Here is a 15464-nt window from a genome sequence, read left to right on the forward strand (position 1 = left end):
CTGGGTTGGTACGCACTTCCCACGGAAGTTTCAGGAAACCTACCTGGCCGTGCTGGTATCCATACACTTCCTTCTCTGGGAAGAAGTGCCTTTTGTTCTCAGTGGAGGCGCTGCATACTGTGCTTTTGACACCTCCAAAACCAAACTTAACTACAGTATGGTACCACGAAAGGACTTTGGCTTCCTTCTTGGTGGGGCAAGGGTCAAGGCTGCAGTCAGTTGGCTCGGCTTTGTTTTGTTCACCCAGCAGAAAGATTACTGACATGAGTCTAGCCCAGCTAGCAGCCCTGTGGCAGCTGGACCCTAACCTTCAGACTGCCAGCCCTGGGCTTGTTGTTCTTCCTGCCTTTCCCCAAAGAGAATCTGCAATAATTACCAGAAACCCAATCAGGCTCCCAAATGAGTCAAAGCTCCACCAGTGAGATTTTGAAATTCGGAAAATGCCAGTGGTAGCTTTTCAGACACACGAGTCACCACTTTCTCCATCTAGGGCCACTTTCTCAGGAACAGCCCCACCCTGGTATGTACCTCGCTCCACCTTCCCCTGCAGCTAAGAACTTGCGAACCAGAAGAGGGCGGGCCAGGAAATCTATAAAAGACGTGAAGTTTGGCCTGGGTTGGGAACTTAGCTAGAGTAGAACTGAAGAGTTGTGGAAGATCCCTTGGGAAAGTTGCTACCTCAGCCTTAGGCTGAGACCCTGGACGGTTACTTCTGGAACTGGGGCCCAACCGGCTGGGCCAGGCCGCCCACTCTTAGCACCTGGATCCTGACCTGTGACTCGAGTCCCCGCCTCCTCCAGTCCACAGCCCTACAGCCCGGCCCGCCCACCGCATACAATACTTCGCCACTAGCCTGACGGCTAGGCTGTGCAAGGCGCCCCAGGAGTCATGGGTATGTGCGCGGGGTTCAGGGTGGCTCTTCTGCACCCCACTCTCCGAAGGGCAGATTCCAGGGACGTTCCCCGGCATTTCTTAGCCCGCTCTCCGCCCGCAGAGGTCCTGGTCCTGGCCAGATACCCTGCGCAGACGGAGGACGAGCTGAGTCTGGCGCCCGGGGATGTGGTCCGGCAGGTACGCGCGGGGCCATCTCGAGGCTGGCTGCATGGGGAGCTGCGGGGCCGCCTTGGTCTCTTCCCCAAACGCGTAGTGCAGGTAAGGCCGGTGCGCGTGAGGCAGCACGGGGGGGACGGAGCCGGCCCCGACCCAGCCTCAGGCCTCGTGCTGAGCGCCGCTCCTTGTGATTTTCCCAGGAGATTCCGGAGGCCCTGCGGGGCGTCACTGAGCCAAGGCCGCGCTTTGCGCGCCGCCGCGGTGAGTCGGGCGACGGGCTGGCGGGTGGGGGCTCGCCGCCCGCGCGTAGATAGTGACGGCTGTGGGTGGGGCCCCGAGGCTACTTTGCAGCCCTCTGATTGGCTTCAAGTACAATGCTCCGCTGGAGGGCGGGGCCTGAGGCTACTAAAGGGTGTGCTCGGGGTCCCCTTCTTCCCCAGCGCTGCTGACAGGGCTCCATGCTCTAGCCGCTCCCCTGCTTGTCTGGCCTAGGTCACCCCGTCAACTCTCGGGGACCCCAAAGATGGTGCAAAGTGAACTTCAACTACAGTCCAGAGCAGGCAGACGAGCTGAAGCTTCAAACTGGGGAGATTGTGGAAGTGATAAAGGAGGTGAGGGGGTGCGAGGGAACTTGGGAAGATGCCGGAGCACTTCACACAGGAGAGAGTGCAGTGAGGGTGGGGCGATGGGAAGGGAGGCAGCAGGGGAGGATGCAGTCCTCGGGCAGAACCAAGGGTGGACACGAGTTACTCTTGGGCTCCCGCATCCTTCCCCCTCCCCAGATTGAGGACGGCTGGTGGCTGGGGAAGAAGAACGGGCAGTTGGGAGCCTTCCCATCCAACTTTGTGGAATTGCTGGACAGTGGGTCCCCAAGTGAGACCGTGACCCTGTGATCCCCTGGGACCAGACTCTGCAGTCTTCAGTGATCTTCCTAGTGATCCTCCTGACCCTTTGACCCCTTTGGCCCTCTCCCACCACCTAGCTAAACTAGCACCTCCCTAACCTCATTGTCCCCCTCCAGGCCTTGGAAACACAGACATGCCTTCAGTCAGCCCTAAATCTCAGAGGCCTCCTAAGGTAAATTGGGGCCAGGTGGGCGCAGCAGGTGAGTTTTCAAAATGGCTTGAGGCTGGTCTCATTCTCTCCCTGCTCTGTCCTTCATAGCTGAGCAGCTTGACCTATGACAGCCCTCCAGACTACCTGCAGGCAGGTGAGCCTCTAGCTATACTATCAGGCCACCCCTTGCCTTGTGGCTTGTGGGAGGGGAGCCAGCTAGGTTGTTGGGGGGAGTCGCTGGCTGACGGGGGCGGGGCTACCCAGGAGAATGACCTTCTCTTAGTCTCCTGCCCTGAGACCTGCAGGGTTCTGTTTGACTACCAGCCTGAGGCCCCGGATGAGTTGACGCTGCAGAAGGGGGACCTGGTGAAAGTTCTAAGAAAGGTGTGAGAGGATTAGGTGGGGGATAGAAGGGTAAGGAGTGGGACCCGGGGAAGAAGAACTTCAGCGATGCTCACCTCCCCAACTGGCGTATTTACCCACCAGACAACAGACGATAAGGGCTGGTGGGAAGGAGAGTGCCAAGGCAGAAGAGGAGTGTTCCCAGACAACTTTGTGCTCCCTCCACCCCCAGTGAGTATCAAACCAGGCACTGGGAGGAGAGAAGAAAGGCTTTTTTTTTTTAATCAGGGAAACTGGGTATGGGGGTGCAGGCCTTTAGTCTCAGCATACATGAGCAGATCCCTGAGTTTGAGGCCAGCCTGGTCTACAGAGCAAAGTTTAGGACAGCCAGGGCTACACAGAGAAACCCTGTCTGAAAAAATAGGAAACAAACAAACAAACAAACAAACAAAAAAAAAAAAACGGTATCATGGATTTGCTGCATCACTAGATAAAGGGACACAGAACTCTCTGAAAACATCTAGGAATAAACTGAAAAGATATGGGTCAGGGTAAAGTGCTTGTTCAGACAAGACCCCAGAGTCTATTAACATGGCAAGTGGATATGGCAATGTTGTTTCCGACCTCAGAATGGCAGAGAGGAGGCCAAACAAACCGTATCAGTGAGCTCTGCATTCCACTGGGAGGCTCTACCTTAAAAAGGTTAGGTAGAAAGCAGGGCATGGTGGCACACACCTTTAATCCCAGCACCTGGGGGGGAGGGGGCAGAGGCAGGTGAGTCTCTTGAGTGTGAGGTCAGTGTGGTCTACAGAGTGAGTTCCAGGAAAGCCAGAGCTACACAGAGAAACAAACAAAATAGATAAAAGGGGGGATCAAGAAAGATTCCCTGTATCAACCTCCTCCTTACACACAAGTGCATGCATTTTACACATACATATACACACACACACACACACACACACACAAGCAAAGAACAAGGGTTATGGAACTCCTCGGATCAAGCTTGGGAGGGTCACCCCAAAATGAGGCTGGGCCTAGAAGTGTGTTGGGACTTGTCCTCAGAGACTAATCTTTTCTTTTCTTTTCTTTTTTTTTTGTCTAGATCAGGAAGCTGGTCCCACGGAGAATTATACCTCGGGAGTCAGGTGGGTGCCTGGGGAGCTTGGGGTTGAGGGCTATTCTACAGGAGATCCGGCAGATTCTGGTTGTCCACAAACACTTGTAGTTCCCCACGCTTCAGTACACTATAGGATGACAACTCCACCTCCAGAGGAGGGGAAGAGTCAAGGCCCTTGCAAGAACTACGTGGATTCTGTGTGGCTCTTGGAATTGTGACTGTCACATAACCCCGGGTGGTGTGTCTGGTGGTGGTGGTGCCAATCGAACCCGAGTTGTGCACAGACTAGGCGAGTGCTCTACCGAGCAGTATCGCAGCTCTACATCCATACTTCAGAGTCCATAAAGCTAAACTGGGGGGTGGAGAGATGGCTTGGCAAGTAAGCCGCTTGCTGCTGCTAGATTATTTAAAGGCAGCTGTAGAGAGACTCGGGTCTGACCTTGGGCAGGGCCATGTCTATCCACAGCAAGGGGCCGTCTTTGTCACCTCAGGTGCAGGTGGCCAGACTACCCATAGAAGAGGGGACAGAAAACGACGTCTGTAGTCCTCAGGGGAAGCTGTCATTCCTAACTCTTGAGAGGATATATGTAAAAATAGTTGGCTGGGCGGTGGTGACGCACACCTTTTGATCCTGGTGCTTGGGAGGCAGAGGCAGGTGAATCTCTGAGTTTGAGGCCAGCAGAATGTGTTCCAGGATGGAACACTGCCTAGGAAGACACTGAGAAACACTGCCTAGGAAGACAATGACAATAACGACAGAAATACAAAGCAAGGGGTCCTGTAGCTGCTTTCTGTGGAGGAGGGTCTTTGTTGAGGGGGTGATTCCGAGTCTATTGAAGAGGGAGTCCTGTGGTCTGAAGCAGCAGGGGAGTCTTAACTTGGTCATCTGCTCTGATGGAGCAGACAATTGCCATCCCGTTCTTCTGAAAAGACTTGGAAAATAATTACTAGAGAGCTGTGAGCAGATACTTGGGTTATGGGAGATTTTCTGGGGAAGCTGAGGAGGGGAAGGAGCCAAGGTGGGAGAGTCTGAGTGAGTCTCTGAGGGAAAGCAGGCAAAGAGTTGATTGAGAGTGACAGTGACTGGTCCCCTTGCCAGGACCGCTGCCCAAGATGAGCTTGCAGGAGTAAGCAGTGGGGAGCCTCAGAGCATCAAGGAAAGGAACAGGAGAAGAATGTACAGAACTGTATCAGCCTGGGGTGGAAGGGAAGAAAGTCCCTTTTAGCCAGAATTTAGATAGTGTCTAAAAGGCCTTTTTGCAGATGTATTAGGAACCAATGGTGCTGTCACAGAGGAGAGCTCTTCTGAGAACTCACATTGGAACGTTTTGTTTGGGTGTAGGCTGAAGTTTTTTAGAGACAGGGTAGAACAAAAGTATGAGAATAATGAGGAAAGAGTGAGCAAGTGGAGGGGCAGACGGGGAGGGAACCGGAAGCCCGTGCTAGAAGGAGGCTTGTGGTTGAATTTTCTTTCTGCTCCATCTCAAACCAGTTAGGGTTTGGTGGTGTGGAAGCAGCGTTGCTCTTGGAGGAGGGCACGGATGCCACCCTGTAGCAGCCAGGGAGCTGGAGCTGATCTGACTGTCCCCTGAGGTTCTTTGGAGAACTGTTGCTCTGTTAACTTTCGTCTGCGAGGCTTCAGTCCAGCCGCTGCAGTTCTTGTCCCCCAAACAACATCCAGAGTGGCGAGAAGTAGGAGGAGTTGGATGGCCCGTGGCCCAGCAGCCCCCTTTGAGAGGACTGCGAGCAGGAGTTTGGGAGCCGAAAGCAGACAGAAGGGTGACTAGGAGAGCAGCAGTTAGAATGCACCAGAAGAGGGTTCCATCCAAGGGGTCACGATACAGCTTTAATAGCTGGCAAAGATCCAGAGCACAGTCAGGACTTAGTAACTGTACAGCTTTGTGGGTGACACTAAGAGACAAAGTTACATGAGGAAAACTTTTTTATAAGGTTATTTAGTTTTATTTTCTATGTATAAATGTTTTACCTGCATGTATGTCTGTGTACTGCGTGTGTACCTGGTCCCTTTGATGGCCAGCAGAGGGCATTGCAATGATCCAGTGGAACTGGAGCTACAGATGGTCTAAGCTACCATGTGGGAGCTGGGAACCGAACCCAGGTCCTCTGCAAGATCTTGCATTGTCTTCCTAACCCCTGAGCCATCTCTCCAGCCCTGAAAACTATTACATCAATATTGACATGAGTTGGGACTGGAGAGATGGCTTGGTGGTTAAGAACATTGGTTGTTCTCCCAGAGGACGCAGGTTCAATTCCCAGCACCCACATGGCAGCTCACAACTGTCTGTACCTCCAGTTTTAGAGGATCTGACACCTTCACACAGATAAACATGTAGGTAAAACACCACTGCACATAAAGCAAATAAACTAATTTTAAAAATATTAACGGGTTAAATGCAATTGTACAACTGTCTGGGCCATGTGCCGCATCTCTGTAGGAGGATAAGGTCACTGTAATTACCTGCTTGTTACATTAGACTCCTGCATAAGGATCCAATGCTTGGAAGTTTTGTAAAAGATGTCAAATGTCAGCATCCAAGGAATGAGTATGAACAGAGTGTCTGCTTGCCTTCCTGCTTCCGCATATAATAACCTTTGTATATGTATTTCAGATGTTAACAATACAAAGCTCTTACTTAATGAGCAAAACCAAGTTATTTCAAGTAAAACACAATTTTGGGATGGGAAAAAATGGTAAGGTAAGCTTTTATAAGCTGGGACTGTTGCCTTCGATGACCCATATCTAGTATTTGAAAACGTGACTCTGTACTTCGTTCTGTTTACACCAACTGTACGTCTGTGTACCACAGGCATGCAGTGCGCACAGAGGCCAGAAGGAAGGCATTAGAGCCTCTGGTGCTGGAGTCACAGATGGTTGTCAACCACCGTGTGGGTGCCAGGAACTGAACCTGGTCCTCGAGAAGTGCTCTTAACCACTGTGCCCTCTCTCCATCCCCGAGTGATCCGTGTTGCACCCATCGTAGCCAAGAAGCAGAGAAGTGATAGGAATGTGCAACTCCCATCGGCCCCTCCCCCACACAGGGGTTCTCTGTGTGGTCCTGGCTGTCCTGGCTCTCGCTCTGTAGACCAGGCTGGCCTCGAACTCAAGAGATCTACCTGCCTAGGCTTGAAGGTGTTTGCCACTACTCCCTGGCTAAGAGCACTTGTTTTACAGAAGACTCAAGTTTGGTTTCCACTGTCCACATGGCGGTTGCAACCATCTAAATCCAGTTCTAGAAGATATCAGACACACGCAGACACACACACACACACACACACACACACACAGAGCCTGCATCTAACCTCTGCAGTCACTGTGCACACAGACAGACAGACAGACAAAAACACTCATACCCATAATAAAAACAAACCTTTTTAAAATAAATTAAAAGGAAAAAAAAAAACAGTTCCTCAAAACTACTGATATCGCTTATGATTGCAATCTTAAGCACTTTTGGAGACAGAAACAGGAGGATTGCTCCAAGTTTGATGTCGGCCTGGTGTACACAGTGAGTTCCTAGTCAGGACTACATGGCAAGATCCTACCTTCTCAGACCCAAAAATTTGTCTGTCCGGGTTTTCAGTTGATGGCTTGCTTCCACCTGCTTACTTTTGTTCTTATTTTCTTCTGAGACAGGGTTTCATGTAGCTTCAGGCTGACCACATACTGCCACCTTCCAAATGTTAAATTACAGCTGGGGGCCTACATGCCAGGTTGCCCACAGACGCTTCCCTCTCTGCTCCTGCAGTGCTGTTTGTTCTGCCTCATCCTGTTTATACCGAAGGTCGGTTTTTGTCCTAAGGAACTGAACCAAGGACCTCTTGAGTGCTAGGCAAGCACTCGGCCATTTAGGTGTATTTCAAGCCTAGATACTTCAGGATTTTACCAAAAATTGGCATTGAATTTTGTGAAATTGTTTATCTGAATCTTTTGGAAGGATTGTAAGTTTTCCCACTGCTTTGTCAGTGTTATGAATGAAATCAGTAGAACTTTGTCTCTGTGTGTGCACAGGTGTGTGTATGTGTGTGTGTGTGTGTGTGCACTGTGACATATGTGGAGGCTTGTGAGTCAGTCCTCATTTTCTACCTAATTTGACCCAGGCTTCCTTCCACCTCTGGGTATTCTCTGGTTGTTTGTTTGTCTTTGTTTTTTTTTTTTAGCTTTTGTTCTTTTTTATTTATGCATATATATGTGTGTTTGCATCTGTTGTGGGTGCTGGGAATCGAACCCCGGTCCTCTGCAAGAGCAGGAAGTACCTTTAACCACGGAGCCATCTCTCCAGCCCCTGAGTCCTGGGCTTATCAATGCTTGAGTTCTGAGGAATCCAAAGTCAGGTCCTCACACTTGCATGACAAGTACTTTACCCACTGACCATCTCCCTAGTCCTCAGTAGAGCTCTGTGTGTGTGTGTGTGTGTGTGTGTGTGTGTGTGTGTGTGTGTGGTGTTTGCATGTGTGTGGCGTACACATGTGGGTGTGCGGATGAGTTTGTGCACATGAAAGTTGGCTTTGGGTATATTCCTCTATCTATCACTCTACCTTCTCTCTGGGACTTGGAGCTTGCCAACTGGGCTTGGGGTGACTGGACAGTGAACCCTAAGGATCTGGTCTCCAGCTTCCCGGCTCTGAGATTACAAACATGCTCTACAGTGGTTTTTTGTTGTTGTTGTTTTGTTTTTTTTAATGTAGGCTGGGAAATACTGCGTGTCATCATGCTTGCATAGGGAGCAAGCGCATGAGCTCTCTCTTGCTCCCAGGCCTTTTTTTCTTTCTCTTTTAAGATTTAGTTATTTTATGTGTATGGCTGTTTTGCCTGCGTACATGTCTGTGTGGCACATGTGTACCAGGTCTCTGTGCAGACCAAAAGGGGGTGTCGGATCCTCTGGAACTAGAGTTACAAACAGTTGTGAGCCTCATGTAGAGGTTGGGTTCTGAACCCCAGCCCTCGGCAATAGCAGCCAATGCTGTTAGCTACCTAGCCATTTCTCCATCCCCCACACCCACCCTGGAAGCCCCAGGGCTTTGTGCCTGCTAGACAAGCGCTCTGACACTGATCTTTGAGACAGGATCTCACTCATTTACCTAGTCCAGGCTCCTGGTCCTCCTGCCTACCCCCAGCAGCGGACAAAGATCTCAGGCTCTCCGCATTCACACCCCTGCTGGTTAATGTCTCCGCTAGAGCTGTGCCGGGAGGGGGGGGGACAGGAGGACACCTTGTGGGCTTGGTCTGCTCTGCAGCCTCATGGTCCTGAGAGGCTTTTCCTGTGTTTACTGGCTCTGTGGGCACTCTGTGCCAGTTGGGTTGTGTGCTTTGCTACTGAGTGGCAGGATTCTTAATGTTCTAGGTGAAAGTCTAGGCCTGGAGCTGTAGCTGTGTGATAGAGCCCTTGCCTGGCAAGCATGAGGCAGGCCCTACCTTTAACCCCCCCATATACCAAAGATGATGATGATGAATGATAAGTCCATCATTTTGTAAAGCTTTTTCCTATCCAGTGGGATGTCTTTTCATTTTATTGTCATCTTTTTGTTTTGTTTTTCAAGACAAGGTCTTAAGCTCTATCTTGAAACTCACTCTGAAGAGTAGGCTGGCCTTGAACTCACAGAGATCTTCCTGCCTCTGTCTCTCGAGCACTGGGGTTAAAGGCATGCAGCACCATGGCCTGCCTCTTTTTTTTTTTTTTTTTTAAGATTTTATTTATTTGCTTATTTTATGTATTTGAATGCTCTATCTACATGTACACCTACATGGCAGAAGAGGGCGTCAGATCCCCATAAATGGTTGGGAGCCACCATGTGGTTGCTGGGAATTGAACTCAAGACCTCTGGAAGAGCAGACAGTGTTCTTAACCTCTGAGCCATCTCTCCGGCCCTTTTTTGTTGTTGTTGTTGTTGTTTTAAAATGTGTGTATTGTGTTTGAACATATGTGTCTGCGTACTACATGAATGCAATGCCTCTGGAAGCCAGAAGAGGGCATTGGATCCCCTGGATCTGGAGTTACAGTTGGTTGTGAGTGGCTGGGAATTGAAGCCCTGACCTTTGGACAAGCAGCCAGCGCTCTGCTGAGCCATGTCTCCAGCCTCAAGTCATCCTTTGTTAATGTCCTTGGATGCATGTCACATGAGTGAGCTGTCTCCCATGCTGTGAAGTTGCTGCTCCTCACAGCCCCACACCCCTCCCCCATCCTGCACTGTGGATCCATTCTGTGGACCAAGGGGGAGGCCGGCGGGGAGTGAGTAGCCGCAGGGAGGAGCACTCTCAAGCACAAACTCTTCTCCTGTTACAACACCCTGGACAGTGTCTGCAGCACAGATATATCCATCCTGTCTTCTGTCCATCTTAGAAGGCTTCCCGGAAGAGGACTTAGGCACCACCTCGCTGAGGACATTGGCAGGAATGTCCGCCGTGCCCCTCCCCCCCTTCTCCTTTAGTTCTCTCCAGCTTTCGGCTGTGTTTACTCTGCTGTTTAGCGTGTGTGTCTAAGGGTAAGTCCTGTCCGTACTCGCGCAGGCTGCGGGCTTGCGCCGTGTCTTTTTCCAGGAATGTTGTCTGTAGTCATTCAGCTTACTGTGTGTTTTTCTTAGCTGACTCTTCCTGATAATCCCTTTGTTGCCCACACATCCTTCCTTTCCAACGTTTCTCACCTAGCCGTATCGTGTTCTTTACCAGATGATGGTAATGTGTGTGATAAGTTGGGTCCGCTGACCCTGCACACACTGGCCTGCCTTTACGTGTCTTTCTCAGCTTTATGAGCTCATGATTTGATCTGAGCTGCCTTAGCAAAGAAAGACTTCCAGCAGGATTTGGTTTTGTCCCTGCCAGCAGCTGGAGAACACCAACTCCCAGCAGCCTCTCAGCTGTCCCAAGGAAAGGTGACTCAGGGTGACTGAGCTTCTGGCCTGTTGGTAAGAGAAGGGAACAGAGCCTGGGACCCCTGCTCCATATCACTGGCCCCAACCTCAGGAGCCACAGTTACCCAGATTAGCACCTGTGCTGTGTCTGGATTGTTAATTGACACAGAAAAGACCCAGTGCATTGTGGGTAACACTATTCCTAGATAAAGGAGTCCAGAACTGTATAAGAGGAAAAAGCTGGCTGAGAGCAAGTAAGGGTCTGTGTATTTATTTTTTCTCTGCTCTTGTGTGCGGATTTGAAGCTTCCTGCTTTAACTTCCTTGCAGTAATAAACTGTAACCTGGGAATTGGAAACCGAACAGGCCCTTTGTTTCTGTGTTGCTTTTATCAAGGCATTCGTCACAGCAACAGAAATGAAACCAGGACACCACTTTCTGGCCTCAGTTCTTTGTGTTTTATTTTTGTTTTCTGAGGCAGGGTTGCTTTCTCTTTGTACACTAGGCTGGCTTCGAGATCCACCTGCCTTCTCCCTCCCGAGGGCTGAGATTAAAGGTTGTGCCGCCGCCACCGCCCCTAGCTCTATTTGTGTACTTCTATTCTTTTTTTCGTTGTTTAAATTATTTTATGTGTATGAATGTTTTGCTTGTGTGTATGGTACCTATGGAGGCCAGAAAGAGGGTGTTGGATCCCCTAGAATTGGAATTACAAATGGTTGTGAGCTGTCGTGTGGGTGCTGGGAATCTAACCCAGGTCCTCTGGGAGAACAGCTGATGCCCTTAACTCCTGAGCCATCTCTTCAGTCCCTCTCCTAGCCTCTTTTAAATCCCAAAGTCTTAGAAAACTAGACAGGATGTTACAACATAGCCCAGGCTGGCCTTGAACTTGCAGCATTCTAACTACCTCTGGCTCCTGGGGCTGGAATTACTGGCATGCATCATGGCATCTAGATCACTCAGTTAAGACTGTGTACTGTAGGGCTGGTAAGGTGAAGGCATCAACTCAGATGATGACTTTGATCTCTGGGATTCACATGGTGGAAGGAGGAAAATGATTCCCCCAAGGTGTCTTCTGCCCTACATACCTGGGCTAATGCACACGTATGCACATAAAAACACATATATTTAGAACATTACTTAAAAATTAAAAATTGCTGGGTGCTGGTGGCACACACCTTCAATCCCCCAGCACTCAGGAGGCAGAGGCAGGCGGATCTCTGAGTTGAGGCCAGCCTGGTCTACACAGAGAGAACTTGTCTCAAAATAAACAAACAAACAAACAAAACCAAGACAACCCTGTCTGAAGAGAAAAAAAAGAGCTAAATATATATATTTATACGCACACATACACACATATACTTTTCTGTTGTATTTTTATGTCTATGCATGTGAGTGCTGGTGTCCAGAGCCTTTGGGTCACCCTGAATCGTTCTAAGCAGTTATAAGACATCCTTCCCCTCAGTGGGTGCTGGCAACTGAAGGGTCCTCTGCAAGAGCAATACTTGGGGCTTGGTGGCTAACCCATACAGTTAGCTGCCATGTGAGTGCTGAGAATTGAACCCAGGACCTCTAGAATTGTAGCTGGTACTCTTTAACCCCTGATCCATCTATTTAGCCCTCTTGCTGAAATGTTTACAAGTGTAATGTAAGGATTAAGAAAAATGAGTCAAAGATAGCTCCTTATCTCCTTATTGTCTTATCCATGCAAATAAGCGGGGGGGGGGGGGGCGGTGGGCCTGAGAACAGTAGAAATGCTGAAGGCTCAGGGCTAGGGTATGGGAAACAGGAACTTTCATCTAGATGCCATGTTGTAGCTGCCGACAGCTCTCCAAAAGGAACTTTTGTCTTTCTGTTTTGTGTTTTGAGGCTGAGTCTCCTTATACTATAGTTGCCCTTTGAACTCACAAATGGTGAGAGAGTAGCTGGACACCACTGAGAGCTCACGGTGATAACAGATGGAGGTTGGGCATCACTGGCTTATTGATGATGATGAAGCCCTTAAGACTGGGTGAGCTATTTTAAAGGTGTGAGACAGCAATAGAAGCTAAAGTGAGACCAGAAAGGGGAAATTAAGGCCAGGGATAGTGGCTCTCTGAGCACTTAGGAGGCAGAGGCAGGGAGATCTCTGTGCATTTTGAGACCACTCTGGCCTACATAGGGAGTTCCAGGACCTCCAGAGCTACATAGTAAGACCCTATCTTGGGGGGGAGGGGACAAAAAAAGGGTGTGTATTGGGAATCGAGAGAATTAGTGGTGGTCCAAAAGGAAATAAGGACTGAACCAGAACGTTTTATGGGCACCAAGCAGGGAACAAGTCTTCAAGAAGTGGATCAGAAGCCTGGCAGGGTGGAGAGCGACCTATCTCCCTCACACAGCTTTCCTTCCCTGCTGGCTGGCTGCTCTTTCCCCCACTGGGGTGCTCTACAGTTCCCTAAGCCCTGGCATGACCTCCCAAAGTCAGGTAGAATTCACCGCCCGTTCTGTCTTCAGTGGACAGCACAATGCACAGATGGCCGATGACTTGGGCGAATGGCTACTACTCACCCCTCTCTCCCCAGCTCCTATTAAGGAAACAAAAAAGCTGATGCCCAGATCCTCCCTACCCACTGGGAAGAAGGTGGCAACACCCACCCCTGCACCTACCAAAGCCAAGTAAGGAGGAAGGAGCACTGGAGGTGGAAGGGAGGGTAAAGAGGCGATTTTACTCTTGCCCGTCTCATGTTACTGATGTGCCCCAGGACATCTTCAACACCCAGTGGAGACAGCCAGAAACGACCCACCCGAGACCCCGGTAAGGGCTTCCTGCCTACAGTGGAAGACGGGGATAAGGTGGTTGTATTGGGGGCTAGAGATGAGCATTGGTCCCTGAATCTCTACTCTCCTAGGATCCAATGGCGGCTTCCTCAGTGGGGGGCCCAGGCAGCCTGGGAGAAAGCGGTGCAGAACCCAGGCTTCCCAGCAGCGCTCTGCATCAAATCAGGTAAGGGGCCAGATAAGTGGGAGGGGGGGACTACTGGGAGGAGGTGGTTCCCATGGGTGCGTTGCACAAGGGTGAAAGACCCCAAGGGGAACAAGGAAGTCCCTTCAAGGTGTCCAGCTTCCAACCCATCACCACAGGAGGATGAACAGAGGAGCTCAGGGAAGACCCCTGCCAGGAAAAAAAGCCCCACTCCAGATAAGACTCGGCTTCCAGATAAAGCCCTTGGCCCGGAGAAGGTCCCGGCGTCTCCCAAAGTGTCCACGCCAAAGGACCCTGTTCCAGAGAAAGCCCCGGATTATGATGAAATTCCCACTGCAGAGAATACCAGTCTGGACAAGGCTGTCACTCCAGAGAGTACCCTTTCTGTGGATGAGGCCCTTGCCCTAGAAGCCCCAACCAAGGATGAAGCCCTTGACCCAAAGATGGCCCTTCATGTGGACAGTGACCCGGTACTAGTAAAGATCCTGACCCCAGAGCACATACTTTTTGAAGAGGAGCCTCCTAGAGACAACACTCAATGCCAGCACTTGCCTGAGAAAGAAACCACACAGGGGTGTGAGTCTCTTGCCTCCCAAAGTGACATCCAGGTGCCAGGAGACTACCCCCACCCTTCTCACTCTGCAGAGAGGTACTCCCTCTCCCGTATAGTGAAACAGCAAGACAGCTCCCCAGCCCAGCTCGAGGCTGAGGATGGGGCCAATTTTCTGGAGGGGCCGCCAGCCAAAGATGAGACGACCCTGAACGAGGCACTCCCCAAAGAAGAGCTGCCTTCTGAAGGGGTGGGTCCCCAAGAGCAGGTGCCTCCTAAAGAGCCAGTCCCCACTCCCCAAGTACCACATTCTGTCAAGCAGATTCCAGACTCTGAAGAAACTGCCACACTTCATCCTGTGGTCCCACTAACCTCCTCCAAATCCAAGAATGACAGCGAACCCAAGAATGACAGCGAATCCAAGAATGACAGCGTAGAAATAGAATCGTTAAAAGAACAGGTGGGAAAGCTAAAGAGTGTGTTGGAGCATCTGGAGTCGAAGCTCGAGTAAGCGGGCAGTGGGCGGTAATGTGGAGAGGGGTGGGGCGGAGATAAGGGCAGCGTCTCACCTGAACCTGTGTTTATACAGAGAGAAGATGAATGAGGTCTGGGAGGAGCTGAAGACTGGGAAAGAGAAGCTCCGGTCGTTAGAGGTGGGTGGAATGCCGACCCAGGAGGGAAGAGGGCAGCAGCTTTGGTCCCTGATGCCCTTTCCCGACTAGGTTCAGATGATGCTGAGGAACCAGAAGTCCTTCAAACATGCGCAGACACAGACGACATGAGGGCAAGTACAGGCGGAACCTCAGCCCGACCTGGAGGGACATCCATCCCGCTCGGGCCACCCCGGTCTTTGCACACAACTTTGAGAAACTCCAAGGAAGTAAAAACTCTGAACTCTCAGACCAGCCTGGTCCGTGTGGGGCGGGGCCGGCCAGCATACCGCCCCTACGCACACATTCCTGGCGGTCTCTCTTGGGCACATCTGGCCAACATGTGGCTCCCATTACCATTCTGAAGCCCTGTGCAAGGCTATTTTTATCCACCGGATGGTTGGGGGCGGGGGTAGTCTCCTTCGGACGCCAACGCTGCTGCTGCTGCTGCTGCGCTGAATACGGGGTGGAATGGCCCGGACCCTCAACTGGATTCAGGAACCCAGCTGAGTGCTAGAGGGGTGGAGCCAGCCTCCTCTGGGCCCAGCTCCGCCCAGTCAGCCTCTGCCCAAAGGGACTCCAGTGTCCACTCACTTGGAATGATTCTTGGCCCCAAACTACTCCCAGCTCCATTCAGGTACTAAGTCTAATAGAATTAGCATGAAAGTTGGAGGAGCCTTGGGCCTCCCTGTGTGACTGCAGTGACATCCCAGGTCAGGTCGTAAGGCAGGGAACTAGGTGACAATTTGTCCAAGTGTTAAAGCTAGGAAGGAATGTATCTGTGAGGAATGCTGCTAAAATCCACCCTGTGTGCAAGAGGCGTGTCTCTGTCTGGTTCGTTGGTCTGTGAAGTGAGCACAAGCATGCATCAGGT

The 15464-nt window shown here is 50.9% G+C and overlaps 1 protein-coding gene across 5 annotated transcripts; it reads left to right on the forward strand.

The window, feature by feature from the left end:
• Positions 1 to 487: 487 nt before the first annotated feature.
• Sh3d21 (SH3 domain containing 21) lies at positions 488 to 15406 on the forward strand. 5 transcript variants are annotated; one of them, XM_021646619.2, is made up of 16 exons: positions 493 to 892; positions 995 to 1152; positions 1251 to 1311; positions 1543 to 1661; positions 1833 to 1923; positions 2072 to 2127; positions 2215 to 2260; positions 2390 to 2490; positions 2593 to 2679; positions 3551 to 3593; positions 12990 to 13083; positions 13170 to 13222; positions 13317 to 13411; positions 13549 to 14447; positions 14530 to 14593; positions 14663 to 15406. In XM_021646619.2, exons 1-16 carry the CDS (start codon positions 889 to 891, stop codon positions 14720 to 14722), a joined length of 2031 nt encoding a protein of 676 aa, XP_021502294.1. In that variant the 5' UTR covers positions 493 to 888; the 3' UTR covers positions 14723 to 15406. The 5 variants fall into 5 exon arrangements, with proteins under 5 accessions (XP_021502293.1, XP_021502294.1, XP_060235540.1 ...); XM_021646618.2 differs by having other exon boundaries at positions 488 to 892; positions 14530 to 15406; XM_060379557.1 differs by lacking the exons at positions 493 to 892; positions 1833 to 1923 and having other exon boundaries at positions 1079 to 1152; positions 14530 to 15406.
• The last annotated feature ends 58 nt before the right edge of the window (positions 15407 to 15464 follow it).

This window comes from Meriones unguiculatus, chromosome 3 (assembly GCF_030254825.1).
Source record: "Meriones unguiculatus strain TT.TT164.6M chromosome 3, Bangor_MerUng_6.1, whole genome shotgun sequence".
Taxonomy (NCBI): Eukaryota; Metazoa; Chordata; class Mammalia; order Rodentia; family Muridae; genus Meriones; species Meriones unguiculatus.